This window comes from Anticarsia gemmatalis, chromosome 10 (assembly GCF_050436995.1).
Source record: "Anticarsia gemmatalis isolate Benzon Research Colony breed Stoneville strain chromosome 10, ilAntGemm2 primary, whole genome shotgun sequence".
NCBI classification, from domain to species: Eukaryota; Metazoa; Arthropoda; class Insecta; order Lepidoptera; family Erebidae; genus Anticarsia; species Anticarsia gemmatalis.
Window position 1 is genome coordinate 9,812,908 of NC_134754.1, and position 27,651 is coordinate 9,840,558.

Consider the following 27,651-nt stretch of genomic DNA (forward strand, 5'->3'; position numbering starts at 1 on the left):
AAAAACGCGGCCTATGATTGGCTAAAAATAGTTGATGCCATGCGCTACTATTGTTTGTTTCGCGTTTTCTTCGGTGTAAAAACGAGATAGCGTGTAACAGGCTAACAGGGGAGGCAACCTAACTTTCTACAATGAGAAGACCGTAAAATTCCGTTATCATAGTGATGCGCTCTGTCAATATTGGTCTATAACGATTCGGAATTTAAACTTGTTAGTTTTTTAGTTAGGTAGGTACCTACCTATTTCTAGAGCGTAGAGTTGTGGTAGGTACTCTCTATCAATGATTTTACCTATTTTGGGTCCCATTGAATTCAATAGTTTGTGAAACAAACATTTTGTAGGTACGTAAGTCAAAGAGAAAAAATAATGTTAGGAAGCTATATTATTATGAAAATATCGAGGCATAGTCATCCTTTCGATTATTATTTTATTGTGCGTTACAAAGTTTGCAAAAACCAGGTGAATTCAAAAGTAAATAATAACTTTTGCGTACTTACGTTATATTACGACTGTTATACCAGGTGTTGGCAAAGGTGGATGAAATACGCCTACGTTTCGCCATACACAATATTAGTTCCCATATAACTATTATACCCTAATAGGTAGCCCAGTCCGGGAATCGAACCCGAGACTATTAATTTACTTTTCCCCACATCTATACAGTACCTACATAGTTAAATTTAGGTAACTGTTGTTACTTGAATCTAATTTGCTGTGAAAGTGATTTGTTTGAGACTAGCAACCTAATCTAGAAATCGCAGAGCAGTAGGTATTTCGTGAAGTAGGTAGGTACCTATCTTAAAATGAAACAGTGTTTTTTACCATTATTTATTTTGAAAAAAAAAAAGGTTTACTTATATGTCTACTATTGTATGTGATGTCCAAGGCTAGATTTCAATGAAACGGGTAATTAATCTAATTATTGAAATAATATTTGATCATATTTTCCATTTCTACTGGGAATATTTCAGGTCCTAGTCGTTCTACTGGGATCCCTTCTTTGTTGACAATGAATTTTGTGAAATTAGATTTTATTACGCCTTCCGATCGTGAATCTCGCAAATATTTCTGTAACAGATGATCATATCAGACTTGCGATTTTATTATAAGTTCGGAGGTAATAACTTGGTATCTACTTTAATTAAATTTTGGACAAACCTTCATAAATTTGTACAGAGGGCTTGCATGATTACAATTCACGTTTATTTTCGCATAAATATCGAATTTAGCTTCATGTTCTTTGGCGTGTTTGGCTATTTCTTTTGAAGAGCATGGTTCGCCCCCAAATTGGTTGCACGGAAAGCCCAAAATTCTTAATCCTTTAATTAAAAGATTAGTTGAATTAGGTTTGTACACAAATTTTATAGTGATGTTCATTTTGAGAGGGTCGCCAGAGTAGTTTTATGTAGAAGTGCGATCTTAAAGCGATATGCTCTCCCAAGGGATCAGATTGGAACTAGATACAACACAATAATAAATGATTTTCTTGTTCATGCTCGACATGGTACTGGCGCCCTGCCATTTACCTGGCAGGTCTTCTAGCTAGCTAGGCAACATACATAGATATTATTACATGTGTCATTATTATCCATAAAAACTGCGGGATTTAGAGGTAGGTAGGTACCTATTCAAATTACAACGAAACCGAAACAAATATTAGTATTGTGTGGGTGGAAATCGAACCGGCTACCGTCACCGTAACCACGCGGCTACGGCGAAAGCTAGCATTTTTGCACACTAGATCATGGCTTAGATCCTTATTTGAGATAAGTACCCATTAAAAAGTTATCAAGTATTATATAGCAGTTCCACAAGATAAGGTAATTCTTTATGATATTAAACTTTTAGGACGCAATCCACTATGAGTAGCTGGTTCTCTCCCATATTTAGCGAGACCATGTTTACCAGATAGGTACCTAATTTGGTTCGAATATTATTCACAAGTAAGTCGTATAAACCAATCTTACCTTCAGTTTCGCCATATTTCTCCATTAATTCATTAAATTGCCGAAAATGATCTTTCATAAAGCAGGACTTCGAGGCCGTATTCACAATAATACAAACGTGATTTTTGTATACATCTAATTTGATATGATTGCCTTTTAAGTCCTTTACTCTGAACTCATGGATGGAATATGCTTTGTCATAATCAGGATTGTTTAAGAATTTGTACAAATTCTCAATCATTGCTATCTGTATTGTCACTACATCGTTTTATCGACCATTTACCTTTGCTTGTCGAATACGACGAGTGAACAATAACGGATTTAAAACCCGTTTTGCGAAAAAAATTAAAGGAAGAAGGACCTGCGTTTCATGCTCAATAATAACTGCGTCAGTCTTGTCTAGGTTGACATTTTTCGTTGTTAAGTCACCACAGATTGTCATTTTGGAAGGCTCAGTAAAAATTCTACCTCTTTGGTGGAAGATGTTTACATTTTATGTAGAACCTCGTTACATAATAGGTCCATAATTTAGGCTAAAATAAAACCAAGTTTTCAAAAGTAATTGCAGATATATTTTTATCACAACATTTAAACCAATAAACCTTACATACTACGATTATATCACACAGTGCGTTTATAATTCTCTAATAATTTAATGAGAGTTCCTTAGCTTTAGTCTTTCGTCATTGCCAAGTGAAACAATGATGATAATAACAAGAGAAAGTTGTGTAAGCAGTATTGAAAAATAGTAAATGTACTTTGATATTATAAATAATTTCTAACAGTTATTGCAAATGCGTGTACAGATGTACTTGCTATAATGACTAAGATCCCTTAACTATATCCGAAAATAAAATGCATAAGCCTGTTTCCCCACTTCGGAATAAGTAACACATAGCTTAGGATGACATATTCACTGTTGTTTTCATACATTTGCTGGTACCTTAGGTTATCTAAAACTTATTCATAAGCAGTGAAACTAGCCCGCAGTTGTGTGTTTTCTATTATATGAATCACCAGTATTTTTCAAGCGACTTGACCAGGTCTACCGGGTCTACATTAGGCCCATGACGCTCCACTGGCACTCCATCCTTGTCGACAATGAACTTGGTGAAGTTCCACTTGATGAAGCTGCCCAGAGTGCCTCCTTGCTTGTGCTGTAAATGATGCTAATAATAAAGTTATTTGTAATACCTAAGTAAAATACTACACTGTTATATTTCGTCAAAAATATCTGTGCAACTGACTATTTTCTTTTACTATAAGTCTTTAGCATGTTGTTGGTGCCCTTCTTATTTCCCTGAAAGAATCTTGAGCTACTTCTAAAACTAAGGGTGTAACTAGGTGCAAGATGAAGGTAATGTGACAGCAACTGAGTTCTAGTGAGGTACACAGACATTTAACATGTATATTGTCATGAAAGCTGCTACTCAGAAAGACTTTTAAAAGCGGCATACTTTATCATGGGACTAAAAACTAAGCTTGTTCGGATTTTTTGTGAAATAGTTCTACTTCAATAAATAATAAAATTTATTAACATATATCTGGCAAAATAAAAATGATAGCAGTAGGAAACTTCATGCTTAATCTGAAAAGCATGCTTAAAATATTATTCTTTAGTTAATCTATACTAATATAATAAAGCTAAAGAGTTTGTTTGTTTGTTTGAACGCGCTAATCTCAGGAACTACTGGTCCGATTTGAAAAATTATTTCAGTGTTAGATAGCCCATTTATCGAGGAAGGCTATAAGCTATATAACATCACGCTACGGTCATTAGGAGCGGAGTAGCAACGAAAAATGTTACAAAAACGGGGAAAATTTTGACCCATTCTCTTAGGTGACGCAAGCGAAGTTGCGCGGGTCAGCTAGTTCAGTATAAAAACAATTGTGTCAGTGGCTACTAGCTATCCATACAATAGAAAGACAATAAATAAATACTTAAATAATAATTCAATATTGTTTATCAGCAATCATGCAATAAAAATATTAAAAATACAGTTGCACAGACTGATGTCACGTTTATCTCGAAGAGTAAAGAGAAATGTGTTTTTGAAAAATAAGAGATATTGCATTAATCTGAGTTTTAATCTAGAGGTTAAAATACGATATTTTTAACCTTTCTCAACAAAAATAATTTACTGGGACGATATTTAATATGATTTAGATAATAACTCTTTGTAATGGCCAAAGCATTGAATTTGGCACTGGCCTTTACAAAGAAGAGTTTAAAGAGGGAGAACAGCATTCAAACTTTTCATTTAAATAAATTGGGCTGAACTATTTAAATACTTTCTAGATGCTTCTGACGAAGACCTGCCTTGCATCATGGGGTCCTGCTACTCAGTACAGAATAAAAGAAAAATTCTGATAAGCATAAGTATAAAATAAAACCTTATTCCAGTAGGGTGATTCACACCAACAATCGTATCCAGTATGTAGGTAAATTGCAAAAATAGTTCAAGCAGCACCCACTAGAGGTGCTGATCAGGTTTTCGTACAAATTTATCGATAGCTAGCCAATAGTCATACATACAGAAATGCTCTACTATTACCTGACTATTAAGTACAATTGGCCATAGTTAAACGGAAAGGATCCAACCCACACTATGGGTAAAATGAGTTATGTATACCAAAACACTCCTTGAAGTTAAAATTTTAATATCACGAAAACAATCCAAGTAAAATTCAAACCCACCATGAAGTTATAGTCCTGAGTTAGTCCCCAAAGTAAGTGATCTGAACTTAAAAGTTAAATATCTCGAAACTACGTCTGTGTGGGTTGGATCGTTTCCGTTTAACTATGGCCAATTATATCCTATCACAATTTAAAAACAATTTACTTTTATAGCAGCATACATAAATAATAGGTTTCCCATTAAATTGAATTATGAAAGTCATGGCTGGTAAAGGCTATGCTGTATTAAACATAATTGAAGTAATATTGATTTTAAAACCACCCCACTAAATATAGAAAATTCAAGGCTATGTACTTGAAAACATATGTGTATTACCACACACATACTTTATTAATCTAGATGAGAAACAAATAATTGTGACAAGGAGTGATTTTATACTTTGATGTCTGAAAACAACAAGTCAAGGTAAGAATTAATTGTCATACATAATTGACTTCATTCAAATCTTAGGTACAAAGAGCAACCAGACCAAAAAAAAAAGACATTGCACCTGATGCTGATGATGAACCATCTCACTATTTACAATGTAAGTGCCATGTAACAGGGGGCGAGCCTATTGCCATTTACTAAGCACTCTATCAAACTCCAAGCTACTATTGAAAAATGTTCTAATATATATAAGAAACAACCAACACTACTTTTCCCTGAAAATCTAATCTGAGACCTTATAATGAGCAGTGGGATAATTAACCAACCATAATATACATTTATGACAACAATTAATAAAAGTAGTAAAGAAGGACATTGCAAACCAAAGTTCAAAAGTCCAATAACCAACAGAAAAAACAACTGAGTGAATCATATTCAAAAATATAAGTCATTTGTAATCATGATTTGCCAAGTTTGTGAACTTTGCCCCTAGTATTCACATACCATGTTGATAGGTTGGTCAGATACAAATCTATGATATCTGGCACAAATAAGTCCAGGGGTTTATTTTTTTTTGCCATCAAGCCTCTACAAAAAGCAAAGAGGTCTTGTCCATGGAACATTTAGCAAAATATAAATTTTATTCCAGATTTCAGGGACATCTGATAGGTGTGTGAGTATTGTTATGTTAGTCAATGAATCATAAATAACATTTGCCAATGTTCCAAAGACTCTCTGATAATGGTATCAGATAAGGGTCAGATAAAATACTTAGAGATATCAGTGATCAATTTTTGGTATTAGATACTAGTCATGACTATATAACTAAATATGTTTTTAAAGTTACAAGGAAAATTGTTGGGAGTTCACCTTTGGAACACATTTAGCATAATATGATAATGTTCATACAAAACTGAATGCATTTAAAATACAAAGTTTGAGTAAATGTATGCTGCTTGTTGATGAATAAAAAATGTTTAGTGGAAACCATAAATATTCCAATTCAGGCGGTACACCTCATACCTGGGTCTTTGGAGACGGTGGAAGAAAAGTAAAAAAAAAGTTTCTTTATAAATGGAGCAAAAGTTAAGAAATATGCATATTGGTAATCTAAATAGGTTGTAAAATTAAATTAGCATTGAAAAGAATACAATAGTAAATGTACATAATAAAAATGCACATACTTAACAGTATTCAATAAACAATTGTTTGTTATATAACCTCTCGAGCGCCCCACGTCAAAATTCAAATATACCGTTAAGCGCCCAGGCCCAAAATGGCGCGCAAAATTGAATTGGTGGTCGGCGTTTAAGCGCCGATTCCGTCATATTTTAATACTAACACCCTAGTCATACCTTATATATTTGAAATCTACATAAAATTTGCTATAGATTAAAACAATAAACCACAAATAATATTTGATAGTGCTAGCACAATAGTCGGTTTAATCTGAATATTGTGTGCTTTAGGCATGTGTTTGAAGAAAGTCTAATAAATATTTTTAGGCAAAAAAAATAATATGACGAAAGGTCTTATCGTGTAGTTAATGAATAATGACATTAAAATCCAACTGTAAAATATACTCAAATCTTTAAAATTAGTTAAAAAAAGTGTTTACAATATTGGTGATAAAGGATCATGTCGTTGGGTCAGATGTTGTTTATGGTGCTCTCTGGCCTATATCAACCACTTATTCAAGTGTGTGCATTAGATCGTCGTCTCATTTCATCAGCTTCAATTTCAAATACATTTGAGAGGGATAAAGATAGTTTTAGCATTTCGTTTCTACGTTTTTTAAATGTAAGATCGTTTTGCCGTACCACGGTGGCGGGGCGCTTGACGGGGGTAGCACATTTAACCGTGACACGGTGGCCGGGCGCTTGAGAGGATAAAGAACTGTAAATAAACTGTATTATGTTATGGTTAGTAGCTAAGTTGATAGATATAGGTAATAGATTTCAAACCTCCATGCTAATGTACAAGATGTTATCATCACAACAAACATTGCATCATAACTACAACATACATATGTATGTAAGTTTCAACATGCAATACTGAAAACAACATAATTAGCATACCTTCAAGAACTTCCACAGTGGGCTCGCGTTATCGCCGTTTACATCAATTTTCTCAAACAGATCGAACTTCACTTTACGCTCTGATGCAAAGCAGACAATCTCCTCAGGATTGCCCGGCTCTTGACCGGCGAACTGATTGCACGGGAACGCGAGAATACGTAGCCCTAAAAATAGAATATTATCAATCTATTATCGATTTTAACGTAATTAAAAAGTAGATTTTATAGTTCAGCAGACACTTACCCTTCTCCTCAGCATACTTCTCATACAATTCATTCAATTGCTTGTAGTTGTTCGCCGTCAGTCCGCACTGTGAAGCAACATTTACAATGATGCAGACATGCCCTTTATACGCATCTAATTGCACTTCTTCTCCTTTGATGTTGTTCACGGTGAATTCGTGAATTGATGTGGCAGTTTTGTAGTCTGGGTTAACACTCATTTTGCTGAAAATTACGATAAATCAAATAATTATTCAAGAATCTTCCAATTCGCAGATTTGACAGATTAGAGATGTACACAAAATGCAGGGATGCCGGTCACAAGAAGATAAACTATTGCATAACACACGATATATTTATATACAGTTAATATTATTTTTTTATTGTTTTTAACTTACACCGCACTTAATTGAGCTCGAGATAAACAAACTACGTTCCCAACTATGGGCGCCACAAGTTTAGAAATCGCTCGAAAACCGATTGTCATTGTAAGCACGAAGTAGGTCGTATTTAAAACTATACTTACGTTCGAAAACCATATTCATATAACACCGCACTATGACGTTGTAACTTGATATTCGGTAGCGCACAACCGTAAATACTTCTAAAAGTAAAAAAAACGCCTGAAAAATCGACTTTTTTCGAAAATTTATATCATGAATAAACAGAAAACGTCCACTAACCTATTAATATTTTGAAAATTATATCAATTTTTTAAACTTGATATTTTAATACCACTCCGATCGGATCTGTCAAATAAAGTTCGTTCAGCACATTAAATCAATTATGCTGATAAAACTTCATCGTCAACTTTAGGATATTTAGACATTTATGTTTATTAATTATTTACATTATATAATAATATTTCCTTTTATATTATATTTTTATTTTATTTCAATATCAACAATTAAGAATAATTGGTACAGTTATATTAGCACATAACTACCACTTTTAAACAAAACTCTAATATTTTAAGATCAAATTTTATTTTCATATTTATTCAATCACCATTCTTGCAGTTATTGCTTATCTCACCTTTGTTTTCTATCCTCTGTTGATACTGGTTTTCGATTGTATATCCCACAGAGACTTACAGAATTTATCTGTCAGACAACTGTCAGCTTGTTGCATTATCTTGACGTTTCCTTCATTCCAATTTCTTCGCTCAAAACAAGCGTATTACGCCGATACACGTGACGAAATATTATTTTGTGCACAAATAATCAGATTACGATGGCGTTTTTGGTAACGAGTATACGCCGGTGCGTTTGCCTGAAAAGCTTCAGCAGTCCAAATCTTGTCCAGACTGCATCTTACCATGCCAACGTGAGTATTTTATGCAATGTCAAGGATTATCGATTTTGTATGCACTACGTAATTTCATGGAAAACCTCGACCGGTAATGAAATACGATAACACTATATAGCCAAAATATATACAGAAGTTTTTTTTTCTAATTAGAAAGAGATCTAATACTATTAGTTTGAATCTTCTAAATATTTTGTGTTCCTATTCGAAATTGCACCCGATAGGTTGACATTACGGTTTATATTTATGATTACTGATAAAGTAAAATAGATTTCAATGATCATATTTTAATATGTAGCTCGATTTTTAACTAAAGAAGTAGTAAAAATTTTAGCATGTAAATTTCTGACCTACCCTAATATTAGCTCACTCCCTGGGTTTTCTCATTATTTTTAGATTAGGTCCTTTATCAGTTTTTATCATCACCCCTGCGAATATTGCACAATGCACCAATCAGATAATGACAGCTTAAAAACTGCTTTTGTTTATTTTAAAATTTTTATCATAATTCAAGTAATCTCAATCTATGTGTTCCGCTATACAGGTAATTGATCACTATGAGAACCCTCGCAATGTGGGTTCTCTTGACAAGAAGGACAAGAGCGTTGGCACTGGTCTTGTCGGTGCTCCAGCCTGTGGTGACGTCATGAAGCTGCAGATCAAAGTTGATGAGAATGGCAAAATCATTGACGCCAAGTTCAAGACCTTTGGTTGTGGTTCAGCTATTGCCTCCAGCTCACTGGCCACAGAATGGGTGAAGGGAAAGACGGTTGACGAAGCTCTGAAACTAAAGAACACAGACATTGCTAAGGAGTTGTCCTTGCCACCGGTCAAGCTGCATTGCTCTAGTAAGTTTAAAAATCTTGTAAACTGTATTATTTTATCTTGTGAGTTATGTAAATAAATACTTTGGGAAATCTTTTATTACCTAATTAGTAAGAGAGATAACAATTCATATTTGAATAGGCATAAGTAATTAGCAGTTATCATTGCAATTTTTATGATAGTTGTTTGACTCTCAGGTTAAGTGGAAACAGCTTAATTCATTCAATGTTGGCCATTGATTTTTGCCTATGAATACGATGTTTCTTTGTGACAATGGTATTTTATAAAAGTACTTTCTTTGAGGTACCGTGTAGCAATCAAGTATTCATTCACATAACAACGACATTTATCTTTGTGATCATGAAATTGATATTAGCGATAAACATGATAAGTGTTTATTGTTTACGTTGATGATAAAATGTTATCTTAGTACTTAAATAGTCATTATTATTTCAGTGCTTGCTGAAGATGCTATCAAAGCTGCTTTGTCAGACTACAGGATTAAGCAGCAGTCCGTTGAGAAGAAGTAAATCGATGCAAAGGAATGTGTTGGGAACAGATCTGTGATTTTAGTAAGAGGATGTAAGGAACATGACGAGTATCTATACATTATTAGATGTAATTGTAGGTACTATGAGGCTGTCGTAGAAACTTTCAATGTATAACAATCATAGTTTCAAATTATGCACTTCAAATTGTTAAAGTACCTATACCAATGTAATGTTTTTTGTGTTATTTATTCCGATTTCGAAGTTTATCTGAATATTATTCTCATTGAAATTTGTAAGTAGAATATTAATGTTTGAAATAGTTGTAGTAATGTTAAAATTAGTTGATAAAATCAAATAAATGTACTATGTAGTATTTCTGACTTTTATTAGACTATTGTAATTAGATGAAATAATTTTAGTCACCTATTAAAATATAATTTTTCCTTCTGCATTTCCGCATATAATATTGCGCAATAATGTGCAATAAATAATTGCATTAAGTTATATTTATGTGGAACACTTGGCTTTGTTCCCATGGCATAACATGGATTGTCTTGATGACTCATGGACATAACAATGCAGGAAAACTTGCCAGTCATGCAAGTAAAATCAATTTCCGCAGTAGAAATAATTTCCTTCTACTATTACGCGGTTAGATGGTCCAATACTTTGTAGAGCCTTAAATGCAACATTCGGGTTACAGAGGTGAAATTGAACAAACAACTGTTTTTTCATCACTTTTGGGAACATCAAAACTAATCCATACTGAATGATATTATGATTGCGAAAGTAACTCAGTCTGTCTGTCTGCTACTCAATCACGCCTAAACTACTGAACCAATTCGCATGAAATTTGGTATGGAGATATTTTGATACCCGAGAAAGGACATAGGCTATATATCATCACGCTACGACCAAAAGGAGCAGAGTACCAGTAATTAATGTTACAAAAACGAGGAAAAAATTCTCTCTTATTGGACGCAAAGCGAAGTTGCGCGGGTCAGCTAGTAATCTCAAAATCGTGCATAAGGATCTCTACTAATTGGTTGGAACTATAGTAGTTCATTGTTAACGCATTGAAGCATGAAATTATAACACTTGGGATAATTTATTAGGTACACAATAAAACTGCCGATTCATTATTCACATTATATTCTAGCAAACGTATTACAACAGATGTACCAATCGTACAATAAACATATAAATATTCGTATACAAGTTGATACACATGTTTCTATTACGTCACTATGCCGAGTTTCTGTAAGGCCAGTTGGGCTGCGTCGGCTTTCGCTTGTTTCTTATTCGCGCTGGCCACGGCTGGCTGGTATTCTGTGCCTGCTACTTTTACCTGGCAAGTATACAAAAATATTGATAAGAGACTTTCTTTAGGACAAAGTTAATTTACCATCTTCCAAATCCAGAGGCGTCTGTAAGCATACAACTGTTAGTCATCCTCAAACAAAAAACTTATCTGTATGCAAGTATGTTTGTCTAAAAAAGGGCATTTACATGTTTACATAATTATGTATTAAGCTTAGTTTACATGATACGTTCATTGCCATAGTGAAATGAATGAATTTTGATAGTGGCCAAGAGTGAATATGAACATACACCTACGAATACGGGTGCGTACGCTCGGCTGTTCGTACAAGCACTAGGATCAGTCAGCGTAACTAATTATACGTTTTGAAAATATGCCTAATAATGTAAGGTGCTCTGGGTATCTAATTGACCCTTTTGAGAATAAATCTAAAGTTTGGGTACTACAGGCCAGGTTTCCTACGTAAATAGAAATACTTAGTTACTCATTTTTAACTTACAAAGCATGTCGTGACGTAAAACAATGATATTGCGTATTATAAAATCGATACTACGTCTATAGTCTAAACGAACACAGCAGCAATTAACTTGTTATCTACTGAATTGAGGTCGACTTTCTACCGCGATACGTACTATATTATTTAAACGTATCGACCCTAGTGGTTTCCTCTTTACAACTCTGCTATGCATTCAATACAAGCAAGTTAGCATAGTTAACCAGATTTATTTGCTCAATTGACCAATTTGTACTGTCAATTTATAAATAATAGATGTTTATAAAGGAAATTGTCGTCGAATTATTCAGTACTTATACTTATTCATAACACACAGTAAAACCGCAGCAGATAATTTTCTACACTAAGAAATATAATACATACTAAACTAATACATATAAAAATATTTGATTTAACTTCTCTCATTAAATAAACCTATCATAAAACTATAAACATTATCTGCTTTATTAATTTATGTTAAATTTTACCGAACCAAACCATATTACGGCGATAACTCATTAAACAAAACAATTCATGATAAAGCCATTATTCAAGTAAAAAAATAAAAGATATAATATCACCTTGCAACAGACCTTGAATAGAAAATTCTTCTTATGATCTGGTCCGCATTCAAAACATAGGTTGTATTCCGGTGGACCTAGCTTCTGTTTAGAACAATATTCTCCTAGTAATGATACAGGGTGTTTGCCACCGGCGACTAGTGGTGCAGGTCCTCGGGCTCTCCCTCCAGGCCGCTGGGGTTTCATCTAAGAAAATATATATTTGAAACACCATAGAAAATGTTTTGAATATGTAATTTACTTTAGTGATGAGCTAATGATCATGATATGATTAATGATTCTAGTTTGAAATGACTCTAAAACGTATTTACAAATCTACGTGATTACTACTTTACTAGGCAACGGCTAGTTCCATAAGTTTAAGAATGCTAATTCTAAGAAAATGACTAAGGCTGTTGGAATGAATTTAAATTATAAAAATGATCTTAGCTCCAATTGCAAACAATATAAAATAATATGATGGCAGTTTACTTACACCTCTATTGCGTCTACTGCTACTGACCTCTTCTTTGGCCTGTAGACCTCTAGTGTCCAGTTTCACTTCCAAGAGTAATGGCTGGAGTGTCCCGGTGCCTTCCTTACCCAATCCTTGGCCAGGAGTCCAGCCCATTTTCTGGAGTAAGTGCATGCCCATCCCGCCTTCTACGGGCGCGGCACGTACGAGTTGATCCTACACACACATCCACAGATTAGAGAGTACACCGACACAAGCAGAATAACGGTACTTGAAAACATATTTCTAAGTTAGATGTCTGGAACATTTCTGGATGTCTGACAAAAACCACTATTACATTAGGTAGTTCATTCTGGACTGGAAATCAGCGGCGGTAACACATACAAAATTGTGATACAACACAGATACATATAAAAAATAAATCTACAAACATTCAGTGTGATAAAAAAAAATCTTCATTTGATTTGTTGCCCTTAAAACGAACAAACAGAAAATATATGAAAATCCTTTTGACAAATGTCACTGTAGACCTTTCCCCAACGTCATACTTACCTCTGACACATTGGTTAGCTTAGCACCTATCATCGTGGACCGTGATGATACCGTAGTGCACGCATCTCCTTATCACTTAAAAGCTGCAACAAATATTCATGAATTCCCCATTTCAGCCATACTTCTCTCTGAGCCATCAGTAACGCGGTAAACAAATCATCGGAGATAGCTCAAAGAATCGTCTGGCCCAAACATTTTGGAGACTGACTACCTTTTCCCGTTTTAGTTTATAAATAGATAGGAAGTATAAATATTTTTTGATACAAATTATAGATACAAAAAATAAGATAAAAAAAAGTAACACTTTATAATATCACTGCAATTTGGTTATTTTATGCCATTTGTACGACCAAATTGGAGCGCCTGGTTTGTAGAATATACAAATTTCGAAAACTACAACGAAATGGTAGAACAAAAAAAATATAACAAACTAAAAAAGTCAGTCACAACCAAGGGGAAAACTGAATATTTGTATGCAATCACGAGTATGGTGATTGTCATGCCAAGAGACGTGATGACGTCATGGCATGGGAATCACCACGTTTTGCCGGAAGATTAGTGCCGTGTAACTAGCGAACTGTAAAGTTCCCTCTTTACACAAGGAATATGCCGTTCATTGTGATGGTTGCAGCAACATTTGGATATTTCAATAGAATATGCTACGCAAAGACATAATATAGATATTTTAGCAAGCTTATATGAAATAGAAATATTATATTATACGTCGAATATAGCAAATCTATGTCGTGAATAAAATGCTCATTTAAATATTTAAGGAAAGTAAATAATAAAATATGTAGTTTTATATGAAAATATATAAGGTCATACTAGACTGTGCCTCATAGATAGAAAGTTAGATATCTTTAAAAAATAGTAGCAATATTTAACTACAGATTAAATGTTATGTATAAGTCGGTTTAACAAAGACTACGTGTTATTTTTAAACTACATCATATACATATTACTATATTAGCTGAGATACTACACGTCACATTGAAATTACTTTACCAGGAATCTACTACATAACTTTAATACATAAACGACCACTGTAAGTAGGAGCGAAAACTATCTTTGTAACTTGAATTCGAACTACAGCGAGACTCGAAACATCTTTGTCTAAATAAAATACATTGTACTTAAGCGACATAAAAATATATACATAGTTGATGTTATTGCAACCATCACAGTAATATAGAAAAGGTCAGAAAGTTTAATACAATGTGTATTATAAGTTCTGACCGGCACTTGCGCGGGCGCAGTGTACGCACGGCCCGCCCGCTGTGACGCAACCGGCTGAAAGAAAAGTTATTGCCACACGATTAAAGTATTGAACGAAACCTTCTCATTCCCTGTATGTATTCGTATTGGTACAATGTATTGATAAAAAACACTATGAAACATTATTTTTATTTAATTTATTAGTATTTGACTATAGAAGTGTGATATTGAAATTACTTGTGCGATAGGTACATAAATATTAGTATACGAAAAATGAAGTTTTAATATTGTATTTTTAGAATGAAATGTAGTAAATATTAAAGTTGTATAGGAGTTAATAGTTTAAGAGATATACAGACCCATTTGAAATATGAATACAAGAAGAAAAAGTATCAAAACATAGTCGTTTACAAGGATCAATTATACTTGATACTTGTAACAGAACAAGCACAATATGATAGTAGTACAAAAAATATGTTAAGAGAAAAAATACGCAATACCACAGTTGAGCCAATACAGGTTTCGTTTTATACTTTAATGTTTTACACATTTGCTTTTTCAAGCGAATTCTTTCATAACCACTGGTCATTTGTTCAATTATTTCTTGCCAGTAATAATAAAAGAATTGTAACATGTCATATCTTGTTAGATATGATGTTTGTATGTATGTTTGTGGATGTGAATGAGTACCTTTTTGGCCCATGCTTGTGTACCGCTTGCTAATTCCCTCGGTGTTAGTATTTGAGCTCCCGTTGTGCCTGTGAACTGTCCTAGCGTTGAATCTTTCGCTGTCCAGCCAAACTGTGTGAAAAAAGTTAGGATTAATACAAAAAACCAAATTAATTCCATCTAATACAAATATTTTAGAAAACTGAATTTGATATTTAGTCCTTGGTATCGTGTATTACTAGTTGAATATGTAATTGATTTAAAAAATAAATTTAAAAAGGTTTAATACAGATGGCGCTAGTTGTACTTGTGACTAAGTTTGTTCGATAACGTAAACACCAGAAAAGCTCAAAAAAGTATGTTACTTACCCCATGGGTACTACACATTTCAGTCTCCTCCTGTTCCTTGCGAATCAGCGACAGCTTCTGCGACACGATCGACGCTACGTCCTGCTGTTATATAAAATAATAATAATTAATAACATATTTTATTAATCTCGCAAAGAGAAGATAAAATACGTGCGGGCATCCGGACCAGAATGTCGTTGCTCGTAATCAAAATTGTAAAAAATAAAATACCTTTCCAGTCTAGTGTCGATCTGGTTTCAATCTCAAAAAAGCATAAAAATAAGGAGAATAAATATTTTTACATTGCATTTTCTTTGTAAATGTTTGCATTGAATTAGATTTTTTCCTTAAAATGATTCACACTCCCAGCTGTTTTATGTTGTTTCATGATTAGACTAACTTACCATTTTCTTCATATCAACGCCTGGTGGATAAGCCTGCGGGCCTGGCGCCGGCAGCGCGGGAACAGAGGCCAGTTCTAAAAACATTATTATTATGTTAATTTCATATTATAAACGACTTATTATCGGTTAGGATAGAATTTGTATACTCACGCGTTCCAGAAGTAAAACTTTTCAAATACGGAGGCGGGCTTATAGCTTTCTCAGTTATTCTGAAAAAGAAACGTAAAGATTTCATTATAATTCAGTTTTTAATATTGTCTTATGTGTAGTAAATCAACGTCCATTTTGATTTAAAATATAATTTATTCCATATAATCTTTTTATACAGGTTTAACACATAGTAATACACATTATTACTTAAGCTACCGTCATTTCGCAAATGCAGGGCTGATGATCTCACGCGAAGCTTCCTCTTGTTATCTTTAAGGTGATATGTTTCTCGTTTTCAATTATACTATACAACTTTTAAACAATAACAATGATATTATGCATATATTAATACGATTTTTGGTAAAGATTTGACATATAATAACGTTTATTAAATAACATTTATAATTAATAATAATAAATACATTCCATTGGACCACTCACACAGTCATCTAATTCCAAACTAAGTACAGCTTGTACTATAGTAACCATCTGATAATCATACCTATGTACTTTTATATACATACTTATTATATAGATAAAGTTACAATCAGGCTCGGAACAAATATTTCACACTCAACACACAATTGATGTTTTACATCCATGCATACATAATACTTCCCATAGGGGTAGGCAGAGACCAGAGAACGCTATTTGGTATTATTCATACAAACTGATTGCCTCATTCACATCCATACATCTTGTCATACATAATACTTTACACTGCATGAAAAATAAGTACCTATTTTTATAGCTACATTTTTAGTGTGATTTGCAAATCATTTTAAAATGTTCATGAAATCTATTTCACGATTTTAGCTTTAATATTTAGGCAATGCGCGATCTTTTTGTCACAACAACGACATAGTTCTTCAAACGTTGGTATAAATTGTAATTTATTTATATTTAACGTCAGTTTCTGATTATCGTTTGTTCCTAGGCGGCTGGAACAACAAATAATACATTATTATGCAGATACTTTATATAATTGATTAAAGGATGAAAATACTTACTTGGCAATTTCTGTGCTTGTGGTAACAGGTGGTGCGGCTATAGCTAGAGGCTTAGATTTACTGCTAGATGATGAAGAGGAAGAACTTAGTTTCGCGATTTGCTGTAATAAAAAAAACATTCAATGAATTAGTGTAAAAAAATCTACATTGTTGACATATGCGCTATCGATTGTGACATATGCGCTATCATTCATCATTATCATTACCACATTACCCATTATAATGATCCAATAAACACAATAATCCAAATTTATTCACATTATACGTATTTCTTTAAATGACGCCAAATGTAAACCTTCTCTTATATTAAATCTGTACGAGAGTAGTTAGTCACTATATCTTCTTATTCTCGTCCAGGGGTACTGTTCAGGGCGATAAGCGAAATGTGGTCTTTACACACACGCTCAAATGCCAACGATCCTTCTTTATGCCTGTGTGAGAAGAGACAAATAAAAAAATATGATTGATAAAGTTTTTATGCAATTTACCATATCTTTCTTGGGTGGTGAGACAGGCACCCACTCGGATGCTTTCTCTCGATGCTGTGAACCGGATGATACAGGGAATTGAAGACGTAGTTCTTCTTTGTTGGCTATTGGCAATGGATTGGCTTTGATGGGCAGTGGAGCACCTCCCTGGAAAATTGTAAAACAAAATGCATTATAGAACTAGTAATTATTGGTTTAGGCAATAAACCTTTAAAGAATATTATTGTAGTGTTGAAATATTTTATTCAGCTTACTCTGACATCATCACATGGTGGCTTATAGGTCTCAGTTGTGAAACTTTTAACATTCGTTTTTCCAAGACATTTCCATGAATCATCCTTAGGAACTGTACTTAGTGCAGAGCTAAGATTAATTAATGACCAAAAATTATGAAACAACATTTAGAAACCTAGCATAACCACAAAGACATCTAAAGTATGTTCTAAATTTTATATAGCAAAACTCACCCTTATATTCATAACAATAGGCGCTTTTTCTTTGACAAGGAACGGGTGGTGGAACGCGAGGGTATCTTCGTTCTCACTCATATCATCGTCGTTAGATGAGACAGACGATAGTTCGCCAAGCGCTTCTTTCTTTGATAAATGTTTGCAGAAGTCTGTCAACTCATCTACTGACTTTCCTGTAAATTTGAAGAGTTAATAGATAGTGTATTATAATTGAGGTCATTAAACAAGCAGTAAAACAGTTACATTTAATAAGACACTAGTTCAAGGCACAGGTGAAAAAAAAAGAATTAAGGAACAGGACTTTTTTAGTCTCTTTACAGACTCGACTAGTTAGTTAGTTTTTACCTCCGGATTGTATAGCAGCCATGACTTGGTTTCTAGTATGAGGCGGTAGTGCGGCGGCGCCGGCCGGCACTGCGCCGTTTTTGAGCATGTTGATCGCATTACGACGAGCTACTTCTAGTAAGCGCTTCTTTTCACTATCTGCCAGTTTTACTCCACTTGGCGATCTATAAAAGAGAAAATAAATGTGATGTTTAAAATAATCTGTCACAAATAACCTGTGGAAAACTTATTTAGAAGTTAAATTTTATATTATTATGAGGTATACTAAGTAACAAAAATATAAAGACACAATGAATCATAAAATGACCTTAAGTCCAGTAAACATTAGAAAAAAAAAACAGAAAACCTAGAGATTCGACGACATTCAACTTTGTTATAATAAGTACAACATATCATCAGTGACTTCATGAGAAGTGGCTTTCACCTAACAACAAGACAAAACCAGACTTGGGTACCCTAAAGGATTGGAATTAACTAGATATTTAAAGACTTATGTTGACATACCTTGATCTTCTGCCTCTATGTCTAGGTGGTGAGCGTCTGCTGATCCTGTGGCGTGATCGTGACCTACTAGATCTTCGTCTCGACCTTGACCTTGATGACCTCCGCCGTGACCTCGAGGTCGACCTGTGACGGCTGCTGAGTCTTGACTTAGAAGTGGAGCGGTGACGACGCTTTCTTGATGCTGATGTAGATCTTCTTGATTTACTTCTTGACCTGTAGAAATTGATGTTATTATAAAGAATTCAATATATTTATTAGCATAGAACATTTTAATCTTGAATGCATAAAGTCAAGTAACAGAAAAACGTATTGACGTTTTAGGAAGTTGTGTTACATACACTGTAATTTGCAAATATAAAATTAGCCTCTCCTCAACTAATAAAACTGGCTATTATTTTAAATCTTTCTAATTGCTTACTATAGCTTTTATACCAAACTTACTTCGTAGATACATAAGAATGAGTAATTCCTTAACCTCTCTACTGATAAGTGAACAACTTAATTCATTTTTAATTACCTAACATTACAAATGACCATTAGGTAGGAGAAAGAAAACAATGTGGACTGTGACAGATAATAACTGTTACGTAAATACATTTTGGTGAATTGGTTAAGTTACCTTTTCCGAGATCGACTGCTGTCTTCATGTGATGACTTAGTTGTATTGCTTGACTGCTTACTCTTCTTTGCAGCAATCTTCTCTTCTTCCATTTTGGATAAATCACTGTAAAATAATCAGTACAATATCATAACAAATTCCAGTGTATCTTGACATGTTTCTCATATTGAACCAATACCTGTGAAAAACCTTACAGACTTATTACCATAACTATATTACATATTTTATTTTTAGTAGATACAGAAAACCTTCAAAAGGCTTATATGACAAAGGGCTCGCTTCCATGACACAGACCATAACTAGTACAATATGGGCAAAGTCCCAATTAAAATTATTGGGGTTGCATAAATCCACATTCTATATTACTAATTCAAGTTTGAATAATACTCACATTTTTTCTTCCTCTGCCTGTTTCTTAAGTATACCTCCAGGATCAGAGCTTTTAGGGAACTGCAAGTTAGGCACAACCTCTTTTTCAGTGCTACTTGAAGTATCTGTGTATTCACCTTCTTCATATTTCTCCGCCCTTTTTCTAGCCTCCTCCTCAGCTTGTTTAACAGTCTCCTCAAACACAGTACTAAACTTCAAGTTCTTAATTTGAATTTTACCTTTAGACTTATCATTATCTGTATTCGAGTCAGCTTTTTTATTTTCTAGTATGGATCTCAATTCTGACTCGATTTGGTAATCCTTCGGTGATAGATCCGATTGAGGCAGTGGAAGAGGGGGAGATTGCGAGTCTACTGATATCGCATAGTCTTCTTGTTTGAACGTAACTAGCCTCTTTGCATCCCTATCTTTTTCTTTTTTAATGTCAATGGTCTTGACATCTTCAGACTTAATTTCAGATTCCTGTTTTATTTTTACATCGGGATCTGGTTTTACTCTAACGGGCGTCAAGGGATACGGGTACGACGGAGACCGGCTCTCCCTAGATCGTTTTTTACTTTTACTCTTTTTACGTTTTTTACGTTTGTGTGAATATTCGCCATCATCGCCGCTTCCGCTGCTGCTACTTGCACTTCGACTACGTTTCTTCTTTTCCTTCTTGTGCTTCTTTTTACTTTTTTTGGACTTCTTTATAGGAACTTCATCGATCTTTGGCGGATCCGCGTTAAAAGCACTAAATAGTTCGGACAGAATTTCACTTGATGACTTTTTCGAATCATCTTTTTTCCGTTCAGGTGTGGTCTTCTCCCGTTTAATGAGTTGCTCAATTTTATCAATTAAGCTCATACTGGTCATGTTTATAACTACGAGTACAATTGAATTGAAATCTAATCACCATTAACAAAATTTACACGCACAAATCACAATAGCAAAACGTTTATCGCCATGTTGTGAATCTGTTTGACATTTAAATGACAGATCAAGTGCATGCTATTTTTTTTTTAAATCCATTCTACGGCTCTATGTTGCGGTATTTTTTGTCTTTATTATATCGTGTGTAATTTTTAAGAACTTTTATAAAGCTTTACATTAAATCGTGTCAAGATATTAATTATGTTATTATTTTATCTAGATTTGAATAAACTAGTAGATTATTGCTCTCTTTAAAGTGGTACTCGTGGCTTAATTGAGTACAGCCGGGTTTTTTTTAAATCACTCACCCAACAAGATTCATTCCTTCCTTTTTATGGTTAGTATACTGTAAAACGGGGTGAATAGAAACGATTTTCAACTTTGTCCTAAAAAATTGTTGCGAATAACTTGTTATTTTTATTGTCGGGTTCTTTTGTATCATGTCCGGCGCCATGAAGGAAGAGCTAAAACCATATTTGTCCAAAAATATGCATAATTTTACGATATTTCCTTAAAAAAATGGTCATTTTCTATTCACCCAGCGATAGGGGTAAATCGAAACGACCAAAGGGGTGAATGGAAAAACTGTTAGGGCTGTCAAAGACGACTTATCCAACATACTGAAAAGGGAGGTTGTGTGTTTAAAAATTTAAATAACCGTTGATAATTACTTTAACTCAAAAAATAAAGCAAGATAACCTAACTAATTTCATACTATATGCAGTAGTTTGCCGTTATAACTTTGATACAATGATAATTGTGAAGTTCAGAAAATTAATGACTATTAATCTTCATTGTTTATGTTAATTTTGTTTACAGTTTTTGACAACCCTATTTATTAATCTCTATTGACCCCTCACGCGTTTCTATTCACCCCTTACGCGTTTCTATTGAACCCTGCTATGTTTCCATTTACCCCATACTGTAGTTCTATTCACCCTTCAAACGATTCTATTCACCCCGTTTATACAAAAAAATTACTGTTTCCATGATTTAAACATATTTTTTAGATTTAAAAACGTTTCTTCAATTAACAATATTGTATCTTTATTAATTAATATACACCTAAAGAGATAAACACTTCAAACAACTCATTAGAAAATAAATCCCACTTTAAATCCAAAGTTTTGAGGGTCGATATTAAGGCATTCAAGGACGGTAGACTTTGAAGCATTTTTTTGGGTATAAATATCAATTTAAACATTTAAACAATTATAACAGCGCAGAGAAGTAATATCGACGTGTAATCATTTAAAGGCGAACGGCAGGTTTATATGAAGAATTCGTACAGCTTATAAAATGTCATGTTTAGGTTTACTTTTTGTTTAAATTGGTAGCTAATATGATAGACAAGCTTATTTTAAAATTATTATATTTTTAAAAGTTGGGAGGTAAAAGTTATGTCCATTTTAAGAAGCCCCGATAGTTCGCTAAATTGCTCAGATGCTGTCAAAACCACAATCCAAAACAACAGTAAATTAGAGGATGCGTAGACGTCAGACTAACAGTTACGTCTAATGAGATTTTCTTTTTCTTTAGCTGTCAAAAAATATAAGCCATAGACCAAAAACTATTATTTAAATAAACAAATACTTTCTAATTAATCCGGACTTCTAAAAATAATACTCCCAAATAAAAATAAGTGACTTAGTCCCCTTAATAAGTGGTACAAATTCTGTTACGAAACAACACAAACTTTAAGCTGTACGAAATCTGCCGATCTCCTTTGAACAAAATTCTTCAACGAGAAGTACTCAAATATTAGCCTTGAAAACTTTCCTGATTTTTTTTCTATTCACCCCGCGAATTCTATTCACCCCGTTTTACGGTACCTATCAACCTATTAAATAAATATCATAATAGTACCTCTTCCCTTGATGAAACGGAGTTAAAACTGATAGGAAGTATTTTTTTCGAAAGGTGCGATTCTTTTGACGCCGAGTGTATTATATATATTTAACTTTGGTCAGAATGTTTTGAATCGCATTTAGGGTCAATCGTCAAAGCCTCGCTCACCACGCACTGGTGTCAAAGTAATCAGAGTTTCTAAACATGCATTTATATGAACCAAATTACGCCTAGTAATCTCGCAGATGACAGCACAATATTAAATAATACCGCCCATTACCAATTACCAACTTTAGTCAGTTATTTATTGAACAGTTAGCTAAATAGGTATGTGCATTGAACATAGGTAGGTAGTTATAATTTCCTATATTTGACATAACTTTATCAATAAAGCCTGATTCAGATTCTCAGGTAGATCCTATTAGTTGAGGTATCTAGCTACAATCTTTTGACAAAAGCTCAAGCTGTTTGCATCGCCGTGGATCGGTTCCTTGTAAAACTACAAAAGCCTGTATGAGAGAGTGCCATTGTATTTAGGTCACCATATTTTTTATGACTGGCTTGACAAGTAAGATTCCCCGAATAATCTACCTTCTGGAGTAGCCATTTGTCTTCCAATAGAGCTTTAGTAGTGGTATACCTATTACCTAGTGATTAAGTTAGATTGGTAGAGCAGCCTGTAAGAAAAGGGACGGGTATTAAATAAAACTGTAACATTTAGGTTTAGTTTTTATTGTTTTCTCAATACCTTTGCAAGGTTGGTAAGTGATAAACTGATAAACAATACAGAATGGATACTACATTCTTTATAATTCTTCTGTATGAGTGAAATACACTGCGATTTTCTTGTCAACTGCAGCTTAGGACGGAACGTGTCCTTTAGTTTATTTATTTATTTAGGTACATAAGTAAGGGAGTGTTCAGAGAAAATGTACTTACAATTTAATAATTTCAAGAAATCTCGATCTACTTATTCGACATGTACCTACTTGTATGTAGGGAAGCTTTTAGCATGAATGCATGGTATGAGAGTCCCTTCAAATAAACAGTTGAACATTTTACACAATTGACAGTTCACATGCCGGTAAATATATACCAGCTGTTTATCAGATACAGGGTATGCTATAACGAAGATGATAAAATAATGCATAGTTTATTATTAGATGTCTTTATCATATCATCCAGTTTGTTAACTTTCATACAAACAGAGACAAGCACAATGTCAATAAATAATCATTACAATAAAATGCAAGAACAAGGTACACAATCAATAATTTGGCATTAATTTCCTTTAACAAATTTAATAATTGGAAGCTCCAATTATTGAGCAAAAATTTAATAATAATTTCAGGCCGTTGCCAATGTTTTCATAAATTTAAAACCAGGTTTTCTGTGCTGCGTTAAAAAAAATAAGGCAAGTGCAGTTCTCTGGTCAGCTTGAGTGAACTAAAGAGGTTTTAAATTCTTAAATTCAAATTAGTAGAGTCAGTTTTTGATATACAGAACTTATATCTAGAGAAATTTACGCTAAATCTGCGACGTTGGCTTCGGCATGTGAAGTGTAGATACCTGTTAAATTTTAACATCTTCATGTTATATATTTCATTTCGCTTTTGAGACGAAATTTCTCTATATATATTGCCTTATTAATCTCAATTAGGTGACTGACTCTTTTATGTATTAATTACTTTTTTAGTGTCCGTTTTATCCTACCCGTGTTGTCATAAGACTTTGTTCATCATACTTAGGTCTTAGGAAGACAGAATAAATACTACCAAAATGGCCAAATTAACTTACTCAAAAAGCAATAAATATTATCATATCACACAATAATATCCATTATAATAAATCCATGATTAAATTAATAATTTAATTCTAATCATATTCAGGTATACATAATAATAGCAAACGTTTTAATAGATAAGTCGATATAATCGTAAAATACATTCCCGTATTAAAATACCTACCTATCTACGATTTCGTATCAAATTTTTAAATGATTTTCCTTCATGTACTTGATTTATAAAAAACTTGTTTGCTATAAAAAAACTAATAATAACTAAGTAACCCAAACTAGTCTCAGTTTATTTTTAATGTTACACTATGTTTATGAAAATATCTAAGTAAGTAGGTATACTTATGGTTCATGATCATTGCAAATCACATCTTGAACTTAATCGTATCTAAATTAAAATAATCATCACTTCTTCCCATTGCTTTTACAGATCCACTTGTACATCGTTATTTATCAAATAAAATGTTCAAAAAGTTTAAACGTCGTTAATCATATTTTTAATATTCTTTGCGTTTGTCAAGGGTGCTTGAAAATTTTATTCTTCGAATTGTGCAAACTGGGTGCAACGACGGCAACCTTTCTTTCTCATGTACTTTTATACATTTCAAGTACTTCAATGTTAACGCTAACATTTTTTTATCACACAGATCATAACGGGTCCCAAAAATTTTATAAACCATGAGACAGAACAGTTTCCGCTCGATCAACGAGTGGTAATGAAGCGTTCGCCTAAATGAGTAAAGGCTAACCATGTTAACAAGTATTGGAACCCCGATAGTTCATAGTTCTGTCTGTGGGGTAGATTAGTAGATACGTACTTATGTCACGCAGCGGATCGGCAAATGTCAGGGTTCCAAGTAATTCTTGACATGCTAGAATCGTTGAGATCAGTAACTAGGCTAGCGCCAAAGAACGCAGCAAACGGCTACAGCTCTCGAATCTGACTTCATGAAGCGCAGTGAATGAGGCATTAGCTATGTAATACGTATCAAAATGTAGGCAGACTCGTACGCGAGGAACGCTTAACAAGAAAGCCATTCGTTGTCATCATTAAGAAGTAGATACTAGGAGATTAAAAACGCTAACGGCTGAAAAATATCGCAGAGGCCCTATAAGATAACTATCGAGCTAACGCCCGTCATTACGACTCGGCTCGTGCAGACCGAGAGCACTAGCCGCTCCAATCTTAAAGCTACTACTAAAATTCTCTAGGCGATCAAAGATCGCAAGCTAAATTGATTTTATTCAAAAGTCTTAAAAAAATAAAATCTGCTAGTGATCAACGTTTAACGCGTTAGCGGGGACGCAGGACGGCGCGCACCGTTCGGAAACGTTTCTCGAAGCCGAGCTTCGTGTACAGAGAACGGGACGCGTCGTTCTCCGGACGAATGACGACGAAGGGCTTGTAGCCGCGCGCGGCCACTTCCTTGGTGAGGCGGCGCGCCAGGTAGATGCCGTAGCCTTTCCTGCGGAACTCGGGCCTCGTCTGCATCGAGAACATCGCGCCGTAGTACGACTGCACCATCCACGCGGCCAGCTGCCCCTCCACGAAGATGCCGTAGGCCGGCAGCTCCGCTACCAGCTTCTCGAACACCTCGCGGCACTCGATGTCGCTCGCCGGGTACAGGTCGTGCACCGCCTTCATGTGCTCCGGTTGTAAGCGAACTAACTCCACGTCCTGTGGCAGTCTGAGGAACAAATATTGGAATATCGTTACAATAAACATTTATCTAAGAAATAAAAAAATCTGCAAAGGAAAATTGAACTGAAAATAACGAAAGAGAACTGTCATAACAATTAAGAGAAAATTGCTTTGCCTCTAGTGGTAGCTTATATCAGTTAGTTCATTATAGCAATCAAAAGTAATGATGGGCTCTAAAGTAAATAAGCGACTGTCGTCTGGGATGACGACCAACTTGACCTAATTGGAAAATATTTTATTGCCGGTGCCTGTTTCCTAACAAAATAACTAATATTTACAGAGGGTTATATAAAATTCCGGAATGGATGATAGTGTAAATAAACGTTACACTGTAAAATATGATTGTTTTACCCATCAGTACTGGCGTCCGTAGGTGGGTTATCACAGGAGTATACATCGCCGGTAATCTTGTCGTGCCCCTCATAGTGTCTCTCGAGGCGGTTCACAATCGCCTCGTGCGTAAAGTTCAGGTACAATGGTTGGGTAAGGTCCAGCAACACGTCTTCTGACGTCAGCAGATCTACCAGTTCCGCGCGCTCCGACGGACAAAATACTGTCACACTCTCGTATGGATGACTATTCGGCTGGAAATTAAGAAAACAATATTATTAGAACTTCATTGTTGATAATCAAACTATAGTCTTATAATCAATAGCCTAAAATACTCTTTATACATAATCTAAACGCTATGGAGAAGTGAAAATAGAAGTCGGAAATTCCCCAAATTATATTTAGAATAATAAATTTAATTGAGAATTACCGCCCTCATACATTTATTTAGCCTTATCATGATCGCGATAATGTTTGTGCGACATAATTGCGTGGGACGCGCATAATATGTTCTATTTATGAACACGTTTTAACACTGATATACTTAATTATAGTAACAGCCAATCTTAGATTTACACAAAGGATAAATTAAACTCTATATATTTGAAGTTAATTACTTGTCATGAAAAGCAAGACTGTTTTAATTTGCTTTGTAGAATTGTTAGGCTTATATTGTTCATTAAATTTGAATTAGCCTGCAGTAATATTCGGTATTCCTCCTGTTTTGTGATCATTCCTAAAACCGATTACAAACAACCACATTGGTTCCGACATTTGACCTAACGGAGACTTAAGTGCAGAACCTTGGCTAGAATAGGATAAGTAAACAAGGTTTCAAATTGCTGTCTAAGAGAGAAAACATGTCAGTGTCACGCCTGGGTATGTTTTATATGACAACGAAAGCCTTCGAGCTAATTTAGAGGCGTTAACAGGATTGCCAATATTGTGTATAATTCAATAACTAGTAATCACCGAAAAAGAAAACCTTCATCCAGTTATCCAGAAAAAAAAAAATCCATTGTGCCAACTCTAAAATCGGTTACAAAGAACTTCAAAGAAGCAAGAGTGAAGCAACTGTGAATGTCACGTACCTATAGGTAAAAGGAAAAAA

At 34.2% G+C, this 27,651-nt stretch overlaps 5 protein-coding genes across 12 annotated transcripts in view; 1 reads left to right on the forward strand and 4 right to left on the reverse strand.

Moving 5' to 3' along the window:
• Positions 1-787: 787 nt before the first annotated feature.
• On the reverse strand, positions 788-2,340 carry LOC142976221 (uncharacterized). The gene is made up of 3 exons (XM_076119501.1): positions 1,968-2,340; positions 1,159-1,319; positions 788-1,068 (listed from the first exon to the last, which is right to left on the reverse strand). The coding sequence occupies exons 1-3, from the start codon at positions 2,185-2,187 to the stop codon at positions 916-918; spliced, it is 534 nt and encodes a 177-aa protein (XP_075975616.1). The 5' UTR covers positions 2,188-2,340; the 3' UTR covers positions 788-915.
• Positions 2,341-2,495: 155 nt separating this feature from the next.
• On the reverse strand, positions 2,496-7,852 carry LOC142975934 (uncharacterized). 2 transcript variants are annotated; one of them, XM_076119097.1, is made up of 4 exons: positions 7,712-7,852; positions 7,336-7,538; positions 7,093-7,256; positions 2,496-3,103 (listed from the first exon to the last, which is right to left on the reverse strand). In XM_076119097.1, the coding sequence occupies exons 1-4, from the start codon at positions 7,798-7,800 to the stop codon at positions 2,960-2,962; spliced, it is 600 nt and encodes a 199-aa protein (XP_075975212.1). In that variant the 5' UTR covers positions 7,801-7,852; the 3' UTR covers positions 2,496-2,959. The 2 variants fall into 2 exon arrangements, with proteins under 2 accessions (XP_075975212.1, XP_075975211.1); XM_076119096.1 differs by having other exon boundaries at positions 2,496-3,115.
• Positions 7,853-8,438: 586 nt separating this feature from the next.
• On the forward strand, positions 8,439-10,310 carry IscU (Iron-sulfur cluster assembly enzyme). The gene is made up of 3 exons (XM_076119427.1): positions 8,439-8,639; positions 9,166-9,469; positions 9,903-10,310. The coding sequence occupies exons 1-3, from the start codon at positions 8,547-8,549 to the stop codon at positions 9,974-9,976; spliced, it is 471 nt and encodes a 156-aa protein (XP_075975542.1). The 5' UTR covers positions 8,439-8,546; the 3' UTR covers positions 9,977-10,310.
• Positions 10,311-11,072: 762 nt separating this feature from the next.
• On the reverse strand, positions 11,073-20,920 carry Son (Son RNA binding protein). 7 transcript variants are annotated; one of them, XM_076118966.1, is made up of 14 exons: positions 19,955-20,920; positions 19,564-19,668; positions 18,945-19,157; positions 18,441-18,604; positions 18,093-18,268; positions 17,626-17,772; positions 17,138-17,238; positions 16,128-16,186; positions 15,978-16,051; positions 15,595-15,678; positions 15,247-15,357; positions 12,835-13,002; positions 12,345-12,518; positions 11,073-11,285 (listed from the first exon to the last, which is right to left on the reverse strand). In XM_076118966.1, the coding sequence occupies exons 1-14, from the start codon at positions 20,806-20,808 to the stop codon at positions 11,175-11,177; spliced, it is 2,541 nt and encodes an 846-aa protein (XP_075975081.1). In that variant the 5' UTR covers positions 20,809-20,920; the 3' UTR covers positions 11,073-11,174. The 7 variants fall into 7 exon arrangements, with proteins under 7 accessions (XP_075975081.1, XP_075975080.1, XP_075975078.1 ...); XM_076118965.1 differs by having other exon boundaries at positions 12,333-12,518; XM_076118963.1 differs by having other exon boundaries at positions 12,808-13,002.
• Positions 20,921-23,429: 2,509 nt separating this feature from the next.
• Positions 23,430-27,651, reverse strand: part of LOC142976317 (uncharacterized) — a 29,130-nt gene continuing 24,908 nt past the window's right edge. The window contains exons 4-5 of the mRNA XM_076119604.1: positions 26,562-26,794; positions 23,430-26,196 (exon numbers count right to left, since the gene is read on the reverse strand). Coding sequence (XP_075975719.1) covers positions 25,803-26,196; positions 26,562-26,794 — 627 coding nt within the window. The 3' untranslated portion in view covers positions 23,430-25,802. The remainder of the gene's footprint in view (positions 26,197-26,561; positions 26,795-27,651) is intronic.